This window comes from Anopheles gambiae, chromosome 2 (assembly GCF_943734735.2).
Source record: "Anopheles gambiae chromosome 2, idAnoGambNW_F1_1, whole genome shotgun sequence".
NCBI lineage: Eukaryota > Metazoa > Arthropoda > Insecta > Diptera > Culicidae > Anopheles > Anopheles gambiae.
This window is the reverse complement of record NC_064601.1, coordinates 21350398-21371423: the sequence shown is the minus strand read 5'-3', so window position 1 is coordinate 21371423 and position 21026 is coordinate 21350398. Positions and strand designations below refer to the sequence as shown.

At 44.7% G+C, this 21026-nt stretch overlaps 1 protein-coding gene across 1 annotated transcript; it reads left to right on the top strand.

Moving 5' to 3' along the window:
* Window positions 1-2476: 2476 nt before the first annotated feature.
* LOC11176072 (fork head domain-containing protein FD4) lies at window positions 2477-6772 on the top strand. The gene has a single exon (XM_061641737.1). It carries the CDS (start codon window positions 3205-3207, stop codon window positions 4513-4515), a length of 1311 nt encoding a protein of 436 aa, XP_061497721.1. The 5' UTR covers window positions 2477-3204; the 3' UTR covers window positions 4516-6772.
* The last annotated feature ends 14254 nt before the right edge of the window (window positions 6773-21026 follow it).

The following is a 21026-nucleotide window of genomic DNA, read 5'->3' as shown; positions in this document are numbered from 1 at the left end:
CACAGAGCCCGGTCAGTAATCACACACATTTGATGATGAAAAATGTACCATATCAGAATTACAATCTCAAGTTCTTCTTATATCGCTCATCCAGCCGCGGTTATTCACGTGTTCTTAGGTACGGGAAGACTCCGGAGGACACTGCACCAAGGAGCGACCCTTAGCGAGGATGGTTTGAATTAAGAAATTTATAAATGGAAAGAGATGATAGTGACGAGTTTGATCAAGGAAACAGATGCTTGTGTTGTGTGCTGGACAAATGTTGTAACGGGTGCTATATAAATGATTGCAATGTATACACAAGCTTGAACTCTTTGTGAGTAATGCTTCATGTGAAAGATGTGAAAGGACTGTTGAAACATTGTTTCATACATATTTTTGTTTCGTTATCTATGAATTGAAGTTAATCTAATAATGATTAAATGAGCTTTCAATGAAGTTTCAACGGGTCTATCAGTTAAATTCCGATAAGAAATGAAATCACTATTCCAGCTAGGAAACGCATATATCCATTCATTTCACCCCATGATAGCAACTCATATTTCGTCTCGATGCAATCTTCGGCTGATTTATGGCGATGCACACCGCAAGAGAAGCAACATATTTTATTGAATATCTTAAAACCTCAACTCCATGCTCAACAAGCTCGCGAAAATGGAAACAATTTCGTGCTCGTGTGCTTCGTGCCCCGCTGCAATTCAATTGCGGCTCTATCCTAGCGATGCAACCACCAAAGCGCACTGCCGCAAAGGGCGTTGTCGGATCGCAGAAAGAATCCGATTGTCGGAATGTACAAACATTGCACCTAAATCACTGCCGCCACCAACAGCTTCCCATTTCCCAATCAACGCCGCACCAACGAGGGGGAAAAGCGAACAAAAAAAAAAACCCCTATCTATATGCGTTATACGAACCAGAATTACACGCTTCGCCGATTCGGCGGTTTCGTTTTCGTCGGCGAAACGGGAAGAAAATAATTCAATTAAATTTTCTGTCAATTTACCTCGAAACAAACGACCGACAACAGTTCTCGCAAGCCCCCACTACTCCTTCACTCTCTCCCCGTCTGCGGTCTTTCTTCCATAGTCGTTGCGTTCTGCACCGGGACCCCCGGGAAGATCTATCTTCCCGGGCATACTACCACCACCACCACCTTTTCGAGTTGGTTCCACCTTTCCCTTTGTGGATCGATTTCGCGGAAAATGGATGTACGTTTCCTTCGCTCAAATGGGTTGCGCTCGCTCGCTCTCACGTGCTCCCCGTGATTTCGTTTCTCGCTCTTGCGCTTGATAAACTATTTGATTTATTTATCGCACTCCATCGCTAAATAAATGATTATTCTAGCTCCGGTCCGGTTTTGTATGAAAGAACGAAAAAAAAAACAAAAATGAAAACAGCACCGCAAAACAATTTTCCTGTCCCCGCTTGGTTGAGTTTTGCGCAACGCACGGATGGGGTAAGTGAAGAAAGCATCGCAGTGTGCCGCCGGAAAGCTTCGTTCAAAAGTTCACCACCATTTTTCTTTTGCAATTGGCGGCCGTAGCTCCGCCCAGTGTGTGCGGTTTCGTTCGCAATATGGTGTGCGTGTGTGCTTTGTTTTACATTTACGCTGGGCCGGGTGGGGGTTGCGCACGTCCTAACGCAAACCGGGCACAGGCGCCATGCTTATGTACAGTGAGTAACGCAGCTGCGGTTGTTTGGTGTAGGCAAATGAGAATATTTGGGATGGTTTTTTTTACTAAAAATAATTACGTATTACGGTGAAATTAGTTAAATAAAATCAACTTACATTTTACAAAATTTATAAATGTCAAAATGTATGGAAGTTCTAGCGTATCATTGCTTATTTAGATTATTTGTACAATTTTGATCGTTGTATCATCACTTTTCATAAGAGAAGAAAAAGCTAAAATTACGGTTACTAGTAGATTATTTTGAAGACATATTTATTCATACAAGTTATTTTCAATCATCCATATCCTAATTGATTCAATATTTTGCATTTTAATTCTACATAGTTAATTCTTCAATAAATAAAAACCAACTCGTTTTGCTCAGCATATACTGAAGGTAATCAATAAAGTCATTGAAATAATGTCCGTTTCATGTTTCTAGGACCACATTTGTGTACACCACTGTCGATATATTGACAAACACACACACCGGACTGTACAAATGTTTAGCTTGCTCGTCCCGGTTCGAGAAAAATAAAGCTTGCAGCGCTTGGCTCGCATCCGACGGGGAAGGCAAAATGTAAACAGTGTGTTCGGCGCGCTCGCTCGTTCGTAAGCTTGCAGCACACAGCACCGCACCAACAAAACACATTATATACTGCCCGCACACCCTGCCCGCTGTTGTGCTGGATCTTTTCCACCGAGGCGAGTTGGCACAGGAAAGAAAAGCGCTTTCTCTGTTGCTCCTTCGACGGCTACACTCCTCATTCACACTCACACCATCTTGCTCACACAAACACACACACACACACACATCTAATGTTGCCGTGTGTTTTTTTTTGCATCACACGTACCAACATCTCACCCAATCGTTGGCGTGCGGATTGGTATTGGTGTGCTGGCAGTCGTTCCCCGCAGTTACCCCGCAGTGTGTGTTGGTGTGCTGATGTTGCGCACAACTGCATCTCTCTTGCTCTGGGCCGAAGAGGAGGCCGCTTCACTGCCCGCTTAACATATCATTCCGCATTTCAACACCTTCGGTTGTTGATTTGATAAAGCAGACCAAACAGTATCATACAAACAAGCGCCCGCGTTCGCTCGGTTCGCCGGTTGCGTTTTGACGTTCGACTGGAAACTTGCGCGAAAAAACCGGGCTCCGGTATTGTTCTCCCTGGGACGGGGGTTTTTCGTTATCGTCGCCGCAGATCGAGTGGAACGTGCTTGGGCGGTGCATATATGGTGCATAAGTTGCATGTGAATGTGGTGGGTTTAAAAACAAAGATTATTCTGGCGTTGAGCTGATGAGGCTAATGTTCTTGTGACAGTGAAGAATGCACAATACAGTTAGTGAAGACGACAGTTTGCCGCTCGCTAGAATGTACTTGAGAGTGTCACAAAAGAACCAAAAGTGATCGTGAACGTAAAGAGGCTGAAGATATTTGCATAGCAATTGAATGATAAGGCACAGTGAGTGAGTGATTGCGTAGTGTGAACAACAACAAAAAACAAGCAAACAAAATACCGGATTAAAATGCCACGACCATCCCGTGACACGTACGGCGACCAGAAGCCCCCGTACTCGTACATCTCCCTAACCGCAATGGCCATCTGGTCCTCGCCCGACAAAATGCTACCGTTGAGTGATATCTACAAGTTCATTACCGATCGGTTTCCGTACTATCGCAAAAACACCCAGCGCTGGCAGAACTCGCTCCGGCACAACCTGAGCTTCAACGATTGCTTCATCAAGGTGCCACGGCGGCCGGACCGGCCCGGCAAGGGTGCGTACTGGGCCCTCCATCCCCAGGCGTTCGATATGTTCGAAAATGGCAGCCTGCTGCGGCGGCGGAAGCGCTTCAAGCTGCACAAAACCGACAAGGACATCCTGAACGAGGAGCTGGCGGCGCTGGCCAACATTAATCGGATATTTCTCGCCCAAAACTCGGCCGAAGCGTACTGCCCAACGGCGGCGACCACGATGCTGCCCGATCCGGCCATCCTGCACCCTGCCAGCATGCTCCACTCGCCAACGCTCGAGCCGCACTCGCCCCTGCCGGCCGTTGTCGCCGGCCCACTGTCGCCCATTTCCAGCAGCGGCGGCGAGACGACGCTGGTGGCCGGCACCACCCGTACCCCGCTGCGACCGAAACGATCGTTCACGATCGAAAGCCTCATCACGCCGGAAGAGGAGCACTCGGTCGAGCGCTGGAAGGGTGGCGGCCGCAACGAGCGGGAAACGAGCGAATCTCCCAGTGCCAGCCCAGCCCGACCGGCCGCCGTGCGGGACAAGCGTTCGAAACGGGGCGGTGCGGACGACAAGCTTAATCTGCTGGAATCGCCCGACCACCACCGGTTACCCTCGCTGCTGTCGCTCGCCGGCCACCCGGTACATCATCATGCTGCCGCCCTGCACCACCACCACCATCACCATCATCAGCAGCAGCAGCACCTGCATCCGCATACCGGGACGCTACCACCGGCCACCAGTCTGCCGGGCGCGAACATACCGCACTTTCTGCAGTACGCCCACCCAGCCCTGGCCGGGTACGATCTGCCCATCCATCCGCTGCTGATGATGGGCCCGCTCGGTGCAATACCGCCCCACTACTTCCACCACAGCTCGTACCACAGCTTGGCCGCGGCCCACCATCAGCAACAGCAGCAGCAGCAGCATCAGCACCTTCATCATTTGCATCATGGCAGCAGCGGGAGGACGGTGGAGACGGGTTCCGGTGGTCGATCACCATCCGGTTCCATCACCGAACCGGACAGTCCCCGGTCGGGGGGAGCAGCACCGACCGATCTCAGCCGTCCGTTAGGGCCGGCACTGCGAAGTGTTTGAAGTTTGCCGATCGAAACTTGAGAGCGAAATGGAAGGAGTTAGCGAGAAAGAGAGAGAGATAGAGAGAATGAGAGAGACAGAGAGACAGTTGGTTCCTCAATCCCGTTCCTGTTAGTGCTCTAGTGGCGCCACCGAAGGCTGTTTGTTGAGTTTGTATTATTTTATTTTTTATTTCTTGTGTAATTAGAACAATATTTAATGTGCACTCTTTAAGTTTTGTCTCATTTCGAACCGATACGCGCCCGTTAGTGCACGTACCTATTGACGCTAATTGACTGATTGTGTGACACGAGACAAACCCACTCCCGTACAGGAAGAGTGTCCGAATGTAGGGACTGAAAGAAGGACTTTCGCCAAAAAAAACAATGATCATTTGCCCTTCCTTTTTGTATCACAAATAAACACTCTTTCTCTTACTCACACACCCACAAAAACAATCACATCATTACCACGTGGACTTGACCTCGCGGCTTGTATTGAAACCACCCAATCTGTCCCAAACTGGGGTTTAAATGCCAATGTTTCATACAGCTAGAATAATTCCACCTGTTAGTTAGCGGTACCGACATAATCCTGTTCGATGGTGTAGTAAGCGAGGCAGAAGATAAGCATTGTTGGTTGGATGCGTTAAGGTTCGAATTGAAACAGAAAAAAAGGATACAAAGATTTATAGGTGTAAGGTTTAGCGAAATTCAAGCTCTGTGTACGTGATTACTTATTTAAGAACCTGTTTTTACTTGCTAGAACTGAAATAAACAAAAATGTGTATATCAACCGGAAGGTGAAGTTCGTATGCCATTTTATTACAACAAATGTATACCACATTCTATTCAGCTTTAAGTACAAAGTATTTAAAGCTCTAATTTATGCAGGCAGATGGTTTCAAATGATTTTCTGTTTTTTTTTCTTTCAGAACTAATATCCAAAAGGTGAAAAAATACACTGACTAACACGAACAATACCGAATGTAATCACATTAGAAAATTGCAGAAAAACATCGCACAATCATGCGCAAAAAACATCATTTCCAATGCAAATTAACATGAATGGCACTACTAATACACCTTTCTCCTATTACTTTTTTCCATGTATTGAGAACAATTCTAGCATGGAATATTGGTCTCAATAAACGCCACAATGAAAAATCACCCAAAAAAGCACTTCAAACAATTCCATTAGGTTTCATCAAGGGCTTTGTAAGTAATTGGCGTGAGTATTTATCATTTTGTTAAAGCGTTTATTACTTACCTTACATAAAAAACAAGAACAATAGAAATGGAAACTTGTTTTTCATTATTTCTTTTCATATTAGAAATCAACAACTCCAGTCGCTAATAAAAAAAATAATACTTGCACTCATCAAGATCAGAATTATCAACCTAGGTAGTTAAAATGTCAATAAATTCATAGAGAGCTATAGAAAGGCTTTTGATGTACAATAAGAAATCAAAACAGCTGCACGCACACACATACACACAGCTCAATAGTTGACAGGCAATGGAAGCTTAATTAGTGAGCTCAGGCTGTGCATAATGTAGATTTATGAACAATTGTAAGTTGAAACAATCAAACAAATCTTCGAACCAACCTTCTCTTTTATTTCTCACAAATTTTCCCAATCTTTGCTTTAAATAAAATCCATTCATTGAAATCAAATTGAACAGCTTCACTCCTAGTTACGAACAAGGTAAAACAAACGCTTTGTTTTCGAAAAAAAAACACTTCAGGAAGAAGAAACAATCTCCATTCCTTAATGTAAACCTTAACAAGCTCTTGCCGGCAAACCATCGAAACAACAGCCATTCTTCTCACAAATGTTATGTTTCTGCTTTGGTTTCGGTGTGTGTGTGTGTGTGCCGATTTACCTTTGTTGCTCAATTGACAGCCCAAAAAGTGTAGCCCCTTCGTTGTGTGCCATTGTGTTTTGTGTGTGTGTGTGCGGGGTTTGTGCCGAGCAAAAGGGTGATGTTGTTTTCGGAAGTGGTTACGCCCCTCGACGGTACGGGATTAGAGTTTGTATTATTGGAGTTGCAGACCAAAAGAAACAAAAACAACAACAGCACAGCCGTGCTCCGTTCTTAATCGTTTGCGGTATTTCTTGAGTCTTTTCTTGAGTCTTTTATTGAGAAAAAGAACCGCAAAAAGTTTGCTTTCTTTAGGAGGTTTTGTCCCTTACCGGTATTGTGTGTGTGTGTCCTTTCCGGTCAAGTGAGCAACAGAGAAAACAAAATGTCAAACAAGACGTTGATCCCATTTTATGTCATTTGAAGCTGCTATGTTTGTAACACAATTATAATCCTTTTGAAATTGGAACACAAAATTATTGGTTTGAAGTTGATAGCAAATTAGCAGAATAATTAAGTATTCTAAGTACATCCAAACATCTAAACCTTCAAAGCGCTCCCCAAAGGCACGACAAACAGTGCTGATTCGTAGCGCCCTCCTACAGCGATCTCGGCGAACGCCCCCTCCCGTGGTCGGTAATTAGGTGTAGCGATCGATAATTGAGAACAGCTAACACGAGCCACATTTCGAGCGGCTCTTAACGCGTTCCAATAGTTCGAAGCCCTCGGCCCAACGCGCATCAATTTCAATAAGGGAACGCTACGCAAAGGGAAAATCTCGCGTATCATACAACGCCGCAGCACTCGCCCGCAGACCGCAGCCAGCTAATTAAGCACTTCCACGGAAGGAACGGACGAGCTAATAGTATCATCACCATCGTAAACGAAACCAACAACAACAAAAAAAGAGCCAATGCCTGTGATCCATGCCCTGCTTGATCGGATGCTGCGTAAGCGTTGTTGCCCCGATCGAAGGAAGCAGGAAGGGTGCACGTGCGTGTGAAATCCCGGGGGTTACAAGGAATTCAGCCGATCGGTTCGGGATCGATCGGTGGAGTTTGGAGGCTTATGGGCCCGTGATCTTTTACACATCTCGACGCAACGGTAGCCTCCTCATCGGGTGCGAAATAGTGCCCTGTCATTCGATCGAGCGTGAAGCGGTAGACGAGCTGTCTGGCACTGCACTGGGCGCGCACGGCTGCGGCGGTCTGACACACGCAGGCCAGTCGGGTCGGTACGGGAATACATACCCCCATCGGCACCAATCGGGGGAGGCAGCAAGTCGATCAAGATGATGATCGTGAATAGACACAAAACGCGGACCCGGCGAACCGAAAGGATTGACGAACGTAGGTCGACTTTTAGATGACTTTATGCGCTACTTTTCTATCGATCTATCGAGTGTCGGGTGAGAGTTTTCCTCTTCTTTTTTCTCCGCTTCGCTCGGGATCCATTAAGTGATTCGGCTCTATTTTTTGAGCGTAAATCAATTTTGAGGTTATTAGGATTCGTTAAAAGGTTTCGCCTTCCCACTTCCCGGCGCTCTTTAAATGCCGCTGCGGAGCGGTTGGGCGAGAAGGATACGCGAGATGCGCGTCCTGGGGTCCCATTTTCGCCCTCACAGCAAATCACATCACACGGAATTGAATCGGCCCCCAATCGATTGAAGCCCGTCGGATTGCAGATGAGTTGGCGATAGTGTGTTAAAGCCCGCGCAGGCCGAAGGGGGCCGGGGTCATGTTACGCTATGTTAATCAGCGTATGAAAGCGGGCGAGGCGAGGCGAGAGAGAGAGAGAGATGCTGGAACACGCTGCCAGAACCGCGAAATGGCCGGGATTGAAGAGCAGTCAACGTTATAAATCAGAAAATGGTCAGTAAACTAACCGTCCATGATCCAATTTTGCGCTACTTAAAATTCCTCAACCACTTACACAGGCTGCGGGAGCGGATAGGGTGGGTAAGGGGCGATGGTTTCATGCTTTGCGCTCGGTATGCTCGACGAAGCATAGAGAACATGATTAAAGGTGTAAAAGTTTACCGAATCATTTGTCCATTATCGGCGATGCCACACAGACACCAAAAACTTAAGGGGGAATCGTGGGCAGCAGCAGCACGATCGGTGTACAGGGACCCTATCGGAATGCGCTCACGGGCTATGGGAGTTTTGTTTCCGATCGATTCGATTATTATTCAAAGGAATGCTCTCACTCTATCTCGCTGGTCAGTTTACACGGTTGCATGATGTGTGGAAACTGTTGTGTAGTCACTGAGATACCATCGCTCATAGATTTTACGCCATTTAGCCCAATTAATGGGGCAATTGCTTGCTTGTAATGAGTTTGTACTTTAAAGGTTTGATACTTTGATGCAGAAAGCAAAGAATCCTTTCGATACTGAGGCTGTTGTTACGATAGTATTTTTTGATATCATTTCCTTTCTTACATATAATATATTCGAAGGAAGAAATTATATCCTAGAATAATGTGTGCAGTAAAAAATGACCTTATGTTCACGATTTCTTTGCGATGACGGTACCAGATATTGAAAAATTCACCTGAAAATTAACAAAAATACTAACTCAACTATTATTATCAGTTGATTGGCGATTTTTTCGACAACGAAAGTCAAGCAACTGTGGTTAAGGACATGCCTTCAATAAGGATCTTCAAATCCTGATAAACAAATGTCGAGGGATTTTTCATGTTTTTCCAGATCTTGCCACACTAGCATCTCTAATGTCCCTAGCCACCTGGGAAGAGGTTTCGGCCGGGATACAATGAAGAGCTTATCTTGACCAATTTTCATTCTTTGCTGGTTGTGGGTTTTGTGGCAGAAATTGAAGATGTTAATATCCAAGTTTATTATTCATAAAAGCAGTATTAGGTCGATAATCTTAAAACTAAACTGATCAGTAACCATGTAACTACCATGAATATACGCTTAATTAGAAGGCTGAATATATGCCAAAGTCAAAGGGGAATTTGAATTAAGAAACTAGTGACTGTATTGATTAATTGATGACTCTTTTTTGTGTTATATAAATAAAGCTCGTTACAAAACATTTTGCCAATAAACACATGCAGAGCGTAGGACTTCAGCAATCTTAAAATAGAACGTTCAAATTCGATTCAACTTTTTCAATAAAACTAATCTTGATGACATTGCTCACTCACTACTTTGGGAATCGACACGATAAAAGAAGCTTTATTGATAGAAAAAGATGAATATATTAATAATGGGGCCCTTCACGATTCTAGTCAGCTTTTTGTATGGAGTTTGACAGTTGGAGGGTGAAATCATGTAAACACTCCATACAAAACCACACAAAAAAATACACTTTTGTTCAAATAAGCTTTTTGGAGGCTTGACGAATTCAGAAACCACTCTTAAAATCTTCATTCAGAAGCAGAAGCGATAAAAATCAGCGTTCTAAATTCATACCCCTTAAGATAAGCCCTCCTGTATCTTATACCCATTTAGATAGTTACTCAAAAACTGCTATAAAATGCAAACAGCTGACAGGCTGAAATTTCAGCCTACGAACTTACAACGGAAAGGGCCCCAATGTCTTTTTTTTCAAATCTTTTACTTACATTTTTTAAATGATAGTAGCTTTTGGTTAAACAAAAATAAAAAGGTAAGTGATGAGACATCTTTGTTATTAAAACATCGCGATTTCTTGAAAGATTAAATGACATGAGGCACAAAACAACTGTAATCATGCTTTTATCTTCCCTAGGAGCAAGTACGGAAAAGCGTGAAAAACGCAACCCAAACTTCGTACAAAACATCAATGCCTGAACAATTACAGAGCACTCACACACTCACACACCACACAAAGTAGAGCGTGATTATTCCTCCTGATTTAGTTCTTATGCGGATTAATTAAGGGCCACAAATTAGTCATTCGGTGTGAGCGCCGTCGTTGTACTCCCTCGAACCGGAGTAAAATTGGCGGTTCTGTTCATTGTTCATGTTTGACTTCCAATTGCTTCAAAAAGAGTGTTCGATTTGAACGATCGATAAGCAGCGCACCACCGCCTGATCGAGTGAGTGTAGACTTTATGGACGCCAACCTAAAGATGGAATCGCTGCTCCGGAAGCCAAAGCAAAATATTTGCCTTCGTGTGTACATTAACGAGCCCGAAACCGGATCGATTCAACCGCGTCAGCCACAAAACCGCTCCATTCTCCATTGGATGAACGCTGTCGAAAAACAAGGGAAAACCCAAAAATGCTGCAACGCCCAAGCACAGCCGCACGGTCGTCTTGGTGGGCTGGGTGGGGTGAACCGGGCGACGTCGAGAACTGTGTTCCTTCCTCGAGCGCAATAAATAATGAATTATTAATTAGTTCCGTTGTGCTGAGTGCGCGGTGAAAATACCGCCAGCATAATGGGGAGGTGGGGTGGGTGGACGTCCAGGCCCCTCTCGCCACGGAATGTAAAACAGCCATTTGTTCTTGTGGCACAGGCACAGAACACAAACACACACACACACAAACATGAAGCCACGAGACACACACACACACGGTGTGGTCAGCAAAATGAGCGACCCGCGGCACAGTTTTCGGGGCGCTTTCCATGCTTTGCGGGAAAAACCTCCCGCGTACGCTGAAAATCTGCCTTCCTGAGTGCGTTAAGTGTTGCTCTCTCTCTCTCCCCCTCCCTCTGCCTACACTGCCCATGTTTTGTGTTTATTATTCGGTCCATTTTTTATTATTCCTTAAGCAGCACTTCAGCCGGCTCCTTCAGTCGACTGCCTCCTCCTAATCTAATCACAAAGCCCTCCATTTTGGATGTACGCATGAAGCGATGTGTAAAAAAACAACAACTAAGCTAAGCGCCAATTGCCTAAACATGGAAAACATATTAACTGATGCCCTGCCCCGGGGGGTGCGCGAGGGAAATTAATTTGAATTTAGTTTTAATAGACCAGCTGGACTTTCTTCCGCCGGTTGGGGCAGCGGTTTAGGAAAATGAGACGGGGGAAAAAGCAACGTTGTTTTTTTTTTTGTTGTGTTTGGTTAAACACGACTGCTTACGGGGTGAAAGACGGGAGAAGCTACGTTGGTGGCGCTGTGAGCGGAATTGGCCACGAATGCGTACTTTTACTTTGCAATCGTTCTGTTGGTCTGTTGTTCTGTATTTTATTCACTTTCTTCGCGCGGTTTGAGCGATTCTTCGGAGGGGTCCTTTTATGATATCTTTACATAGCAGCGGGCTGCACCAACAAAAAATGTACCGTAACGTAGATGGACATTAAATGTAAATGTGTTTCCCACTTACACAACCAGTGTGTTGTAAATGGGTAATAAATAAAAAAAGTACGTTGCTTTTCTAATGTTCTATAGCTACTCGGGTCACACAAGCATGGTTGTGTGAAAGGTGTTTGCGTTTAATAAATCCATTGGAGTCTCATGCTGCTTTTCTCCTTTTTCAAGTGCCCCTTTCAATTGGTTCAAACTATTTACGAAAAAAAAAAAATTAAACACAATCCACTATTTGTTTACCGTGCCTGGATTGCGTGATTAATACTTCTCCTTGTTAGCGTAAAACCGATTTGCTACCAACACTCAAACGGCACACTCACCGACTAATACCAATCAGAAAAATGGAATCCCAATTATGTTCCCTTCCCAAACTCCTTTTGGCGTAAGCCTTTCCAACAATCATCACCTACTCCTTCGCAGTACGCCTTTCCTTTCAGTAGGAATATGAAAAAAATACCCAAACCCAAAATCCAACTAGAATCAAGAGCCCTCCAAATGTCAAGTAGCCAGACACGCTACCAACGGCTTCCTCCCCTAACACCCGGCGCCGAGATTCCTATTTGTTTTGTCTTATCAAACAGCAAATACAAATAAATGTCATGGCAAGCTTCTGCGTGCAGCGACGCGCCACACAAACGTTGCCGGTACGGTAGCAGTTGCCGCGGCAAAGTTTCATGCGCAATTTAGGGAGAGAGAGCAGAAGAAAACGGATATCGATTGGATAATAGAAAAGCGAAAGATTTGTTTTTTTTTTTTACGGTGCCGCACGGAAAGGAGTTTCGGCTGGATGGATCGCTGTCAGAACACGTCATAAAGCGAGCGCTCTTCCTCGCCAATTTGCCTCGTCCACAAATGCCGTGTTGTTTCCTTCGGTGCGCGAGAAACATTCCAATTAAATATGGCTTCCGCAGTTTGTCCAGTCCCCTTTCGCTGCAGTTTCACAAGAAGCTTCTTTCCAGCCTGGCTATGTTGGCGTAACGTTTCATTTATTTATTTACCAAATAGATTTATACCTCCAAGCCCTTGCGCACCTCCCTTTGAGCGCAACATAGGGGTTGTTGTTCCATGGAATAAAAATGGAACACAGCACAGAACAGGCACACATTTTCACGCAAGCGAGCACGCACCCCCGCCGGCAGTGTTGCATAATCATCCACCATGTGCATTTTGTGCATTTTATGACCCGTTGCCCCTTCTCGCCTCGAAAGGCGAACTGCAGTTTGCACAAGCTTCCGGAATCTCTATCCCATTTCTTCCTGCGCTGCATAATGGTTGAGGTTCTAGAGTTTGATTCTGCACTCACGCTCACACAGATGATGAATGTGCAAGATGACACCAGTCAGAGCCAGAGAGACCACTCGGTCAGAACAAAAAGGGAAAAGATCCCCCGAAAATGAGTGTGTGTGTACTGCGTGCATTTCACCGGCTTCTAAGAAATGTAATGACCGGCTGAAAAGAAGCACCAGCCGAAGGCATTTCCTTTTTCCTCTAAAGAAGGGTGGCTCTCTAGAGCCGCCAGGAGCCAAAATGGCCAAGTGTGCATTTGATGCCATCTGAAGCAGCACAACAACAACGATGCCCATCCCCACCGGAGGTCGATGCAGCTGCATCTGATTCGACCCGTAATTGCATTAAAAACCTACAATTTGTTTGTGGAATCGTTCAATTTGTTTGTCTGCGCTACCGTGTATGTATATCTCATTGTGCCACTTCCCTTCCTGTGGTGTGGTCCTCCGACGCATCAACAAACACCACAGCAGCACCACCCCACCGGAACTAAACTCGCCCTGTGTTTGCTATTACCAGGTACGTACACCAGCAGTGCACCGTACACGAGTGCATCCAATTTGTAAGTACTCGTCGCGCGGAAGTGCACGACCCTTCTGCCGACACCACGGTTGCAGCATACAGGTGTGTGTGTGTCTGTGTGGTTGTGTGGGTGATGTGTACGGAGAAAGATGTGCTTGATGTTTTGCAACACACAGGCTGGAGCAAAGGAAGGAGCTGGAATTATTTACATAAACGTTCAACCGCTTTGCTTCGCTCCAGTGTGCAAACCACCGCATTTTCGCAGGAAAAGAACTTTGCCTAAAATTACCATACACACACACACAGCTACACACAAACATTGCTGACCCCTGGAGGGTGTGTGGCACACGTCAATGGTGTTACGAAACAATGTACAGAAGAGGTCGCCCTCTGCACTCCGAACAGGGTACATTGTTGTGGACCGGCAAAGGACGATGGTCCTTCCGCCCGGCGCAGGAGGCTCGTGATGTAAAGCAAATGTTTAAACTAAAGGATTTCGATCGAATTTGCCAACCGCAACGCTCGCGATGGCCTACTGCTGAGGGTGTAAGTGCACCGGAGCAAGGGGAAAGTCAATCATTCTTCCGGGTTCATCCGGAGTCTCGACGTCTTGTGCGAGTGTGTAAAATAAACACCAACTTTGTGTGTCGGTGGTACACTTTGTTTTCTTCGGAACTCGAGCTCGCGCAGATGCAAATTGTTTTGGGTGAAACAATCGATACACCGGTTGAAGGGATTAGAATGTGCGATCAAACTTTGCAACGGGAGTTCCTGGAACTGTTTGACAGCTCCGTCTACGGAGTTGTAATTATTCGACTTGTTTACGTTAGTAATCATACTTACAGCCATTTAAATGATGCCCGGTACTTCGAACTAGTTTGGAAAATAAATGACCTACGGATGTTTGTGTAACTGCTCACAATTTGCATAACAAATTTCTGATTTCAGCGAATTTACTAAATTTATGTTACATTTTATTTTCGTTAGCAACCTCACATATCATAGCGTTGTGTCATTGGTCAGCAGCACTGCTCAAACGAAAGAGTAAAAAGTTATCTAAACCCGAGGGAACTCAAATATTTGTCTCTATAAATTATGTAAAATCTAAATCTTATCTTAACTTCCTGCGTTGCAGTGCATATTGCTCCAAAAAGATTGATTTATTGTTATGCACCACAAATGAGTGATTTTGTGCAGTCGCAATTCAATAGCTGAACAGTTTGGCTTGCTTTTTAGCTGGTTGTTCAATAGTTGTCCAGCAGTTGTATTAAAATTGTCCTATTTCGTAGCAAACAAACTGAATCATACGTTTAAACTTCTACTTTGATTACTACTAGAGTTTATATATTTTTCCAACAACCTAAATGATCACGCCGACTTGTAAAGAGTGTCTAGACTTTAGACGAGATGGTACATACGAGACTTGAACCTACGACGGGCATGTTGATTTGTCGTGCGAGTTTACCCTAATGAAACCTGTCAAAACGGTTTACTCTTCAATCACATCGGAAAGGTAAGCTGAAGTAAAAGATAAATAAAATAATAAAAAATCATGTTTGTAGAAATACGGCAAACTTGCTCGATCCTCTGCAAACCAAGGATGCAACAGCTGAAAACAATCCATTGCGAAAGACACGTTATTGAAATGGTTTAACGAATGAACCATCACCTCAACAAGTCAATTCTCGTTGAACCCTTCGGTAGCACCTCTAACCCACTCACCACCCACCCAGTTCAACAGCCACCTTCATCTCTCACCAATGATTTCCCAACTCCAATCTGCACCAAAGCTACACCTAACGGCCGACAGCCTCCCTGCTCTCACTCTCCGAAGCAACAGTCTCCCCCACGCATACCACAACAACAAAAAAACATACACAAAAAGCTCCCCCGAAAGCCAAATGACGAAAAATCAAGATTGATCAGCTTTTCTTCGGCAGGCCGCGATCGTATTAACCGAAAGCGCTGAAAACGAGAACGCGCGAGCGAGGGGGTTCGTAACCAGTTCACAATAATTAAGAATAATGATCGATAATTGGGCGTACCGTGGGTACTCGGTACCTGGCGGCCTCCGATCGGTGAAGGTTTTTATGTAGTTTTCCTACACTCCTATGGGCAACACTAATGTCTCCCAACCGTCTGTTCGTCCGGGCGGGAGGCTTTGGTTTATGCTCTCCTTTTCTCGCTTCTCGCCATCCTCCAACGCTAATGCTTGCTCCAAACCCACACATCTTCACAGGACACCCTCTTAAAGCGTACTGCTACGAGAGGATTGGCCCCTGCTTCCATTGTGAGATGTGGATGTGTGAAGGGGATGTACTACACCCTTCCCTCCCTCACCCGGTTCGCTCGACTCAACGATGTTTGCTCAATGGACTATTGGTAAGATAAACAATGGCTTATAACTTGTCATTACACGGAGCCCTGCTGTGGCCGTGTGGCAAACAGAATGGGTAAGGTGCGCGTCGCTTTTGATCTGGCTGGGGAGGGAAAGGTTGTGCGTACACCACTGAGCACATATTATGTGCTTCGATTGCCTTCAAGTGTATCCGCTTCTACCGAACCGAAAGGGAACTACACCTTCCTGAGACTACACAAAAACAGCCTGACATGATGATTTATGATCTGTTAACTCCATTTCTCACTCACAACAACCGATCGGGCGCACTAGAGCTGAGACCGAACATAGTCAAAGCGCGTTGTTAGTTTTATTGGCCATCTCCCGACATTCAACCAGCTCCTTTCCGCCATTCCTTATGGCCTGTGTTGTTAGTGGTGTTTTACATTCTTGATCATTTCCCTGCGTCCAGCTCAACCGCTTTGTTTATGCGTGCAACCAAACAGAGACTTGCGCACGCATTTAATATCCTTCAATAAAAGAGGCTGAATATGTTGCTGTATGTTTAGATATGAACGGCAAAGGCGAATTGGCGTAGGACGTCCCCAAACGCGGCTAGGCTTTATTTCTGTGATGGATGGATGGCATCAAACAAAGAGCAACACCGACATGGCATTTGTTCGGTAGTGCTAGTGCAACTGTTTCGATAGAGAAGGTCCCTGGTTTGACGTTTTGTCCGAAACAGGTGCCTCGAAGCGAACGGCACTCTACCTCGTTCGGGTAGCGTGAAAACGTGCCCAAGGGAAGCCACCGTGGTGACGGTTGATCAATCGTTAGCCTGCCGGCTTCCAATTATAAGATCATTTGTATGAAAGTCCTCAAAAATGTTATTATTAGGTGCGCCCCTAAACGATCCTACCGAGTACCGCTCTGGGACACTCTCTGTGCTTTCCTCTGTGTTGGAAGACCTTTTCCCTCTTGCTGGAAAACCTTAACGTTATCGATGTTTGCATGCCCGGAAGCGCAATCCAACACGTCGCCGTACGCTTAAGAGCATTCAATCAATCAATTAGCTTATCATGATTACGATCGTTGCTGTAAGTTGTGTCCCCTTTCACTCCGTGCCTTCCCTATAATAGAGACCAATAAAACGGGCTCCCATATTAAATGGGAAGTAAGTGCTACCTTCCTGGTTCTAACGTCCCCCCAGATCGGAAGCGGAACAGCAAGATTACGGGGTTTGGGTGCGCCCCAGCTCTGCTTTTGATAAGATACCACCCAACCCAGATGCCAGATTCCGATGCAAATGCAACTGCCGTTTGCGAACGAATGTGCGTGTAAGCTCCTGCATATCATTACGCAGAACATAACACGTGTGCTAGAATTATGTGGCAAAAGAAATTTGGCGCAAAACCTTCCTTAATAACAAGCCCCCAACAAGGCACTTCCCATCGCATCGCTAATGCGCCGTAATGGTACTTATTATATTTAAAAAATATAACTCCATCACGTGTGAGGCCTTCAAATGCTGCTGCTGATGTTGCTGCTGCTGTGAGGCAAATGCTTACGCACTGCATTATGCGCATCACACGTTTATGCGTAGTTATTAAATTGTAATCGGAAAGTAATGCTCCAATGTATTGATGGCCCTGCAATTCGTGTTTTTTTTTGTTTTCAGCAAAGATACCTCCCAACAGCCCACAGGTGTTTTGAGGCCACCATGCTGCAGTCCTCTCGGGTGGGTAACAAGATGATGATGGGTGGGTTTGACGTACACATTAATTGCCCAATTGAGCTAAAAATATGCAATCTGCTCGGTGGGAGCGGAAGAAGAAGGAAGCTTGCGGCTGATGCACACACGCGCGCCTACAGTTTTATTAGAGGAAACGACTCTAATTTCTATGATCGAGGTGAGAGCCCGAGTGATTACTGGCTAATTACACATCCTTGGGTAGCCAAATTTGCATCCCCAATTGGGGAGCGTGGATGGTGTGAGACGACCCCCCAACTATGTTGCAGCGTTGGTAGCAACACAACAGACAGGAACTTCATCAGACTCGCATAACATTTTCACTTAAACTTAATTTAAATAACATTTAACGCAGTTCAGCAACGCGCGGGGCCCGGGGAAAGGTAACATTTTCCTATGACCATTCTTGTAGGACAGGAGCGTAATTAAAATTGATTATGATAATTACAACCCGATGCGTATCTGCGTAACGCTTCAGCGGGCTTAGAATCTATTGAGGCCAATGGAAGTCATTTTGTTAACAGTAGTAGCCTACAAATTATATGGCTTTCGAAGAAGCAAAAAAAAAAAACAGGGTTAACAACTGCACAGTTTTTGTGAAACAAAAAATTGTTTGATTGCATTTAAATTTTAAGAGCAGCTTTTCAAATATATTTGTGATGCCTTGGTCTGTTCCAAACCCATAAAGCAATCAGTATTGATTTCCCTTCACGTTCACGATGGCATTGGTACAAGTCTCAACACCAGCGGAAGGACCCTCAATAAAACTTTACAAAACATACACTAATTAGAAAATAAAATCAATAAAAACCACAAAACAACGCATCAAAAAATTACACTTTTATGAGCGCCCCGCGGATTTACAGCTAACAAATGTCAAACAACAATCACACACTCGCCGCCGCCGATGCACAGCTTACAATCACGAAATGCATAAACCATACACGCTGTGGCTGTGATTTCGGTTAACTCGCGCGTAGTACTTTCAAAGAATTAATTTTCCATTAACCCCTTACAAGGTAACTGGCACAGAAAATAACGATTAAACATCAAAATATTTGAGTAGTCTCAGGCCGGGCTCAACGGCGCTGGCGGAACCGAACCTGTCCAAACAGTGCCCGCTCGCCCTCGCCGCAGTGGGATTTTTGGGGAGGTTTTGGATGCGCCGGCAAAGCTTCATACCAAAAATGTATAACAATGCGGTTGTTATGTATTATTCATACCAAAACTACGAACCTCGTCGGCGATTTCATTTGTGAGATCCGAATGAAATTATCTATAAAAAATGGAAACACAAAAGGTTCATACCGAGTTCACCGTTGTTGGGTGATGGGCGGTTTGGTGATGTTTCCTTCATTGCAGAACGGCAATTGCAGTGGTTAGCGTTTGATGGTTGATTGATTTCTGCAAAATAGAGCAGAATCGATGATAATTTTGTGCATCCAATGTTGCAACACATTAGTCGAAGCGCATGGACTTAATTAACTTGATAGCATTGAGCTTCTGGCAAACGATAGATTAGGTCATTTGATAGACATTCGAACGATTCTGTTAGGATCTTGTTGTCTAGCTTGCCTGGACGAAAACTGTATCCTCATGGAATATCATCTGGCTATGGTATACAGAAGAAAAATCAACCGCCAAATGGCCTCTGAACTCTCTCCAAATCACCTTATATTTTTCTATCGCTTAAATCACCCAAAATTAGTTACATTACTAGTTAAGTAAAATCTAGACATTACTTCACAACGATACAATTTACATTTACGTTGTTATCTTCCACACTGTGTGTGAGGAGAGTAAAGTAGCTTGCCTTTTACTCTAAATCTGATGTTTCCTTTCTCAAATCATTTTCACTTCGGTAAACAGAATTTGATGTCATTGAAACAGCTCTAACTAATATCCAATTATTTATTGTACTTTCTATACTACAATCCAGTACTAAAAACATAGTTGTCTGGAACGATTTTAGAGTAAGTAAACCAGCCTGAAGTATTAATGGTGAATTAAATTGACATCAAGTCAACATTCTGCAAATCAACTATTTAACGGGACCAGAGACACATTGTTAGAATTATTGAATTATAGAATTGAGTATAGAATTGATGAGGTGTTTAACCTGTTAAATCTTGTCAATTCAATACCAGAAAAGGTTCATTTCCCAAAACAGTGTTTCAATTTGACTTCTCGACTTTAGATGAAAATCTACTCATAAATGGACCAATACCTTATGAAGTGAATGGAAAATTTATTTAAAAGTTAGATTAAACAGAAAAAGTAAAAAGCACTCACAAAAATCAAAAAAATTAGTTGTAGTCAATTTCGCACCGAATTCAACATTGCAATTCCTTTTCACCCCCATAGTTCAGCTCAATTTACAAGAATCATCGAAAAATTCTCACCATGCATTCTGTTAGTCATTGCACTCAACATTATCAAAGAAAACCAATTAAATTAAACTAACCCCAAAATCGACCGCCACCGGTGTGCTCACATCATCGTCATTTGCTCGCGACTCAATAGGATGCCAATTGGATCACCTCCGTTTCGTTTTATGGGCTCGTTACCTCTAGCGTTAGCGGGGTCTAGCTCATTGGACTGCTGCTGCCCTGCTCGATGGTGGTCCACCGCATGTTCCCCCTCCCCCCTCCTCTCCCCTTCTCTCTCCTCCGGCTAATTTTGATCACTCTGGCCACCCATGGCGGTATGTAGGTTTCTGCCCGGAGAGTTCCTTTACCTGTCACCGGTGTGCTGCGCCTCTACCGTAGCCCGCAATGGCCTCGGAAGTTGCATCTGTCCTGCAATTGGTCACACAGCGTCAGACACAAATGCAGATCAATGTGTTTGTATGCATTTCCCATTCGTCACCCCTTAATGAACCGTGCCCTGGGCGTACTGGGGGGGGTAAATATTTAACCAACGTGTAAACATCGCCTTACAGGACACACACGGACGAACGGATGGAAAGGATCGTCAAGGAGTTGTGTTGGCTTTTGTGGCATTTAATACTATTGTACTGTAAGTACAGTGGAATGGGCCACAACGTGGCACAAACCCCTGAACCCCATGGCTGGCTGGCGCAATGAGTGCTTGTAAATGCTTTGCGCTACGATGAGAAACGAGGAGCGTAGAAAAATGGTTAAACCTCCGCACGCCGCTCTCAACATCTCGTTCGTTTCCCATTTTGTCAACTCACTGCCCGCCGCACGGTTGCGGTGACTTCCGGTAATGCTTGATAAATTTAAAATCATGTCCCAATTCGATTCGCTTGCTGCTGCTGTTGCTGCGTGTAACTGATGTGTCGTTTGGTTGAATGGGAAATGGTTCATTTGCCGTCTGCTTGCACACGTACGTGGCGCACATTTTCTCATTCTCAACGATGGGCGCCCAGGATGCGTGTAAATGAGTGCAGCAGTCGAGAGTCCGCAGTTTTGTGTTACACGATGTAAAAGAGAGAAAAAAGGGAACAAGAACGACAGAACAAGCAATGAAGCTAAA

Bases quoted from the DNA above. Each gene is read 5' to 3' on its own strand.
- LOC11176072 (XM_061641737.1), top strand. From the start codon at position 3,205: ATGCCACGACCATCCCGTGACACGTACGGCGACCAGAAGCCCCCGTAC.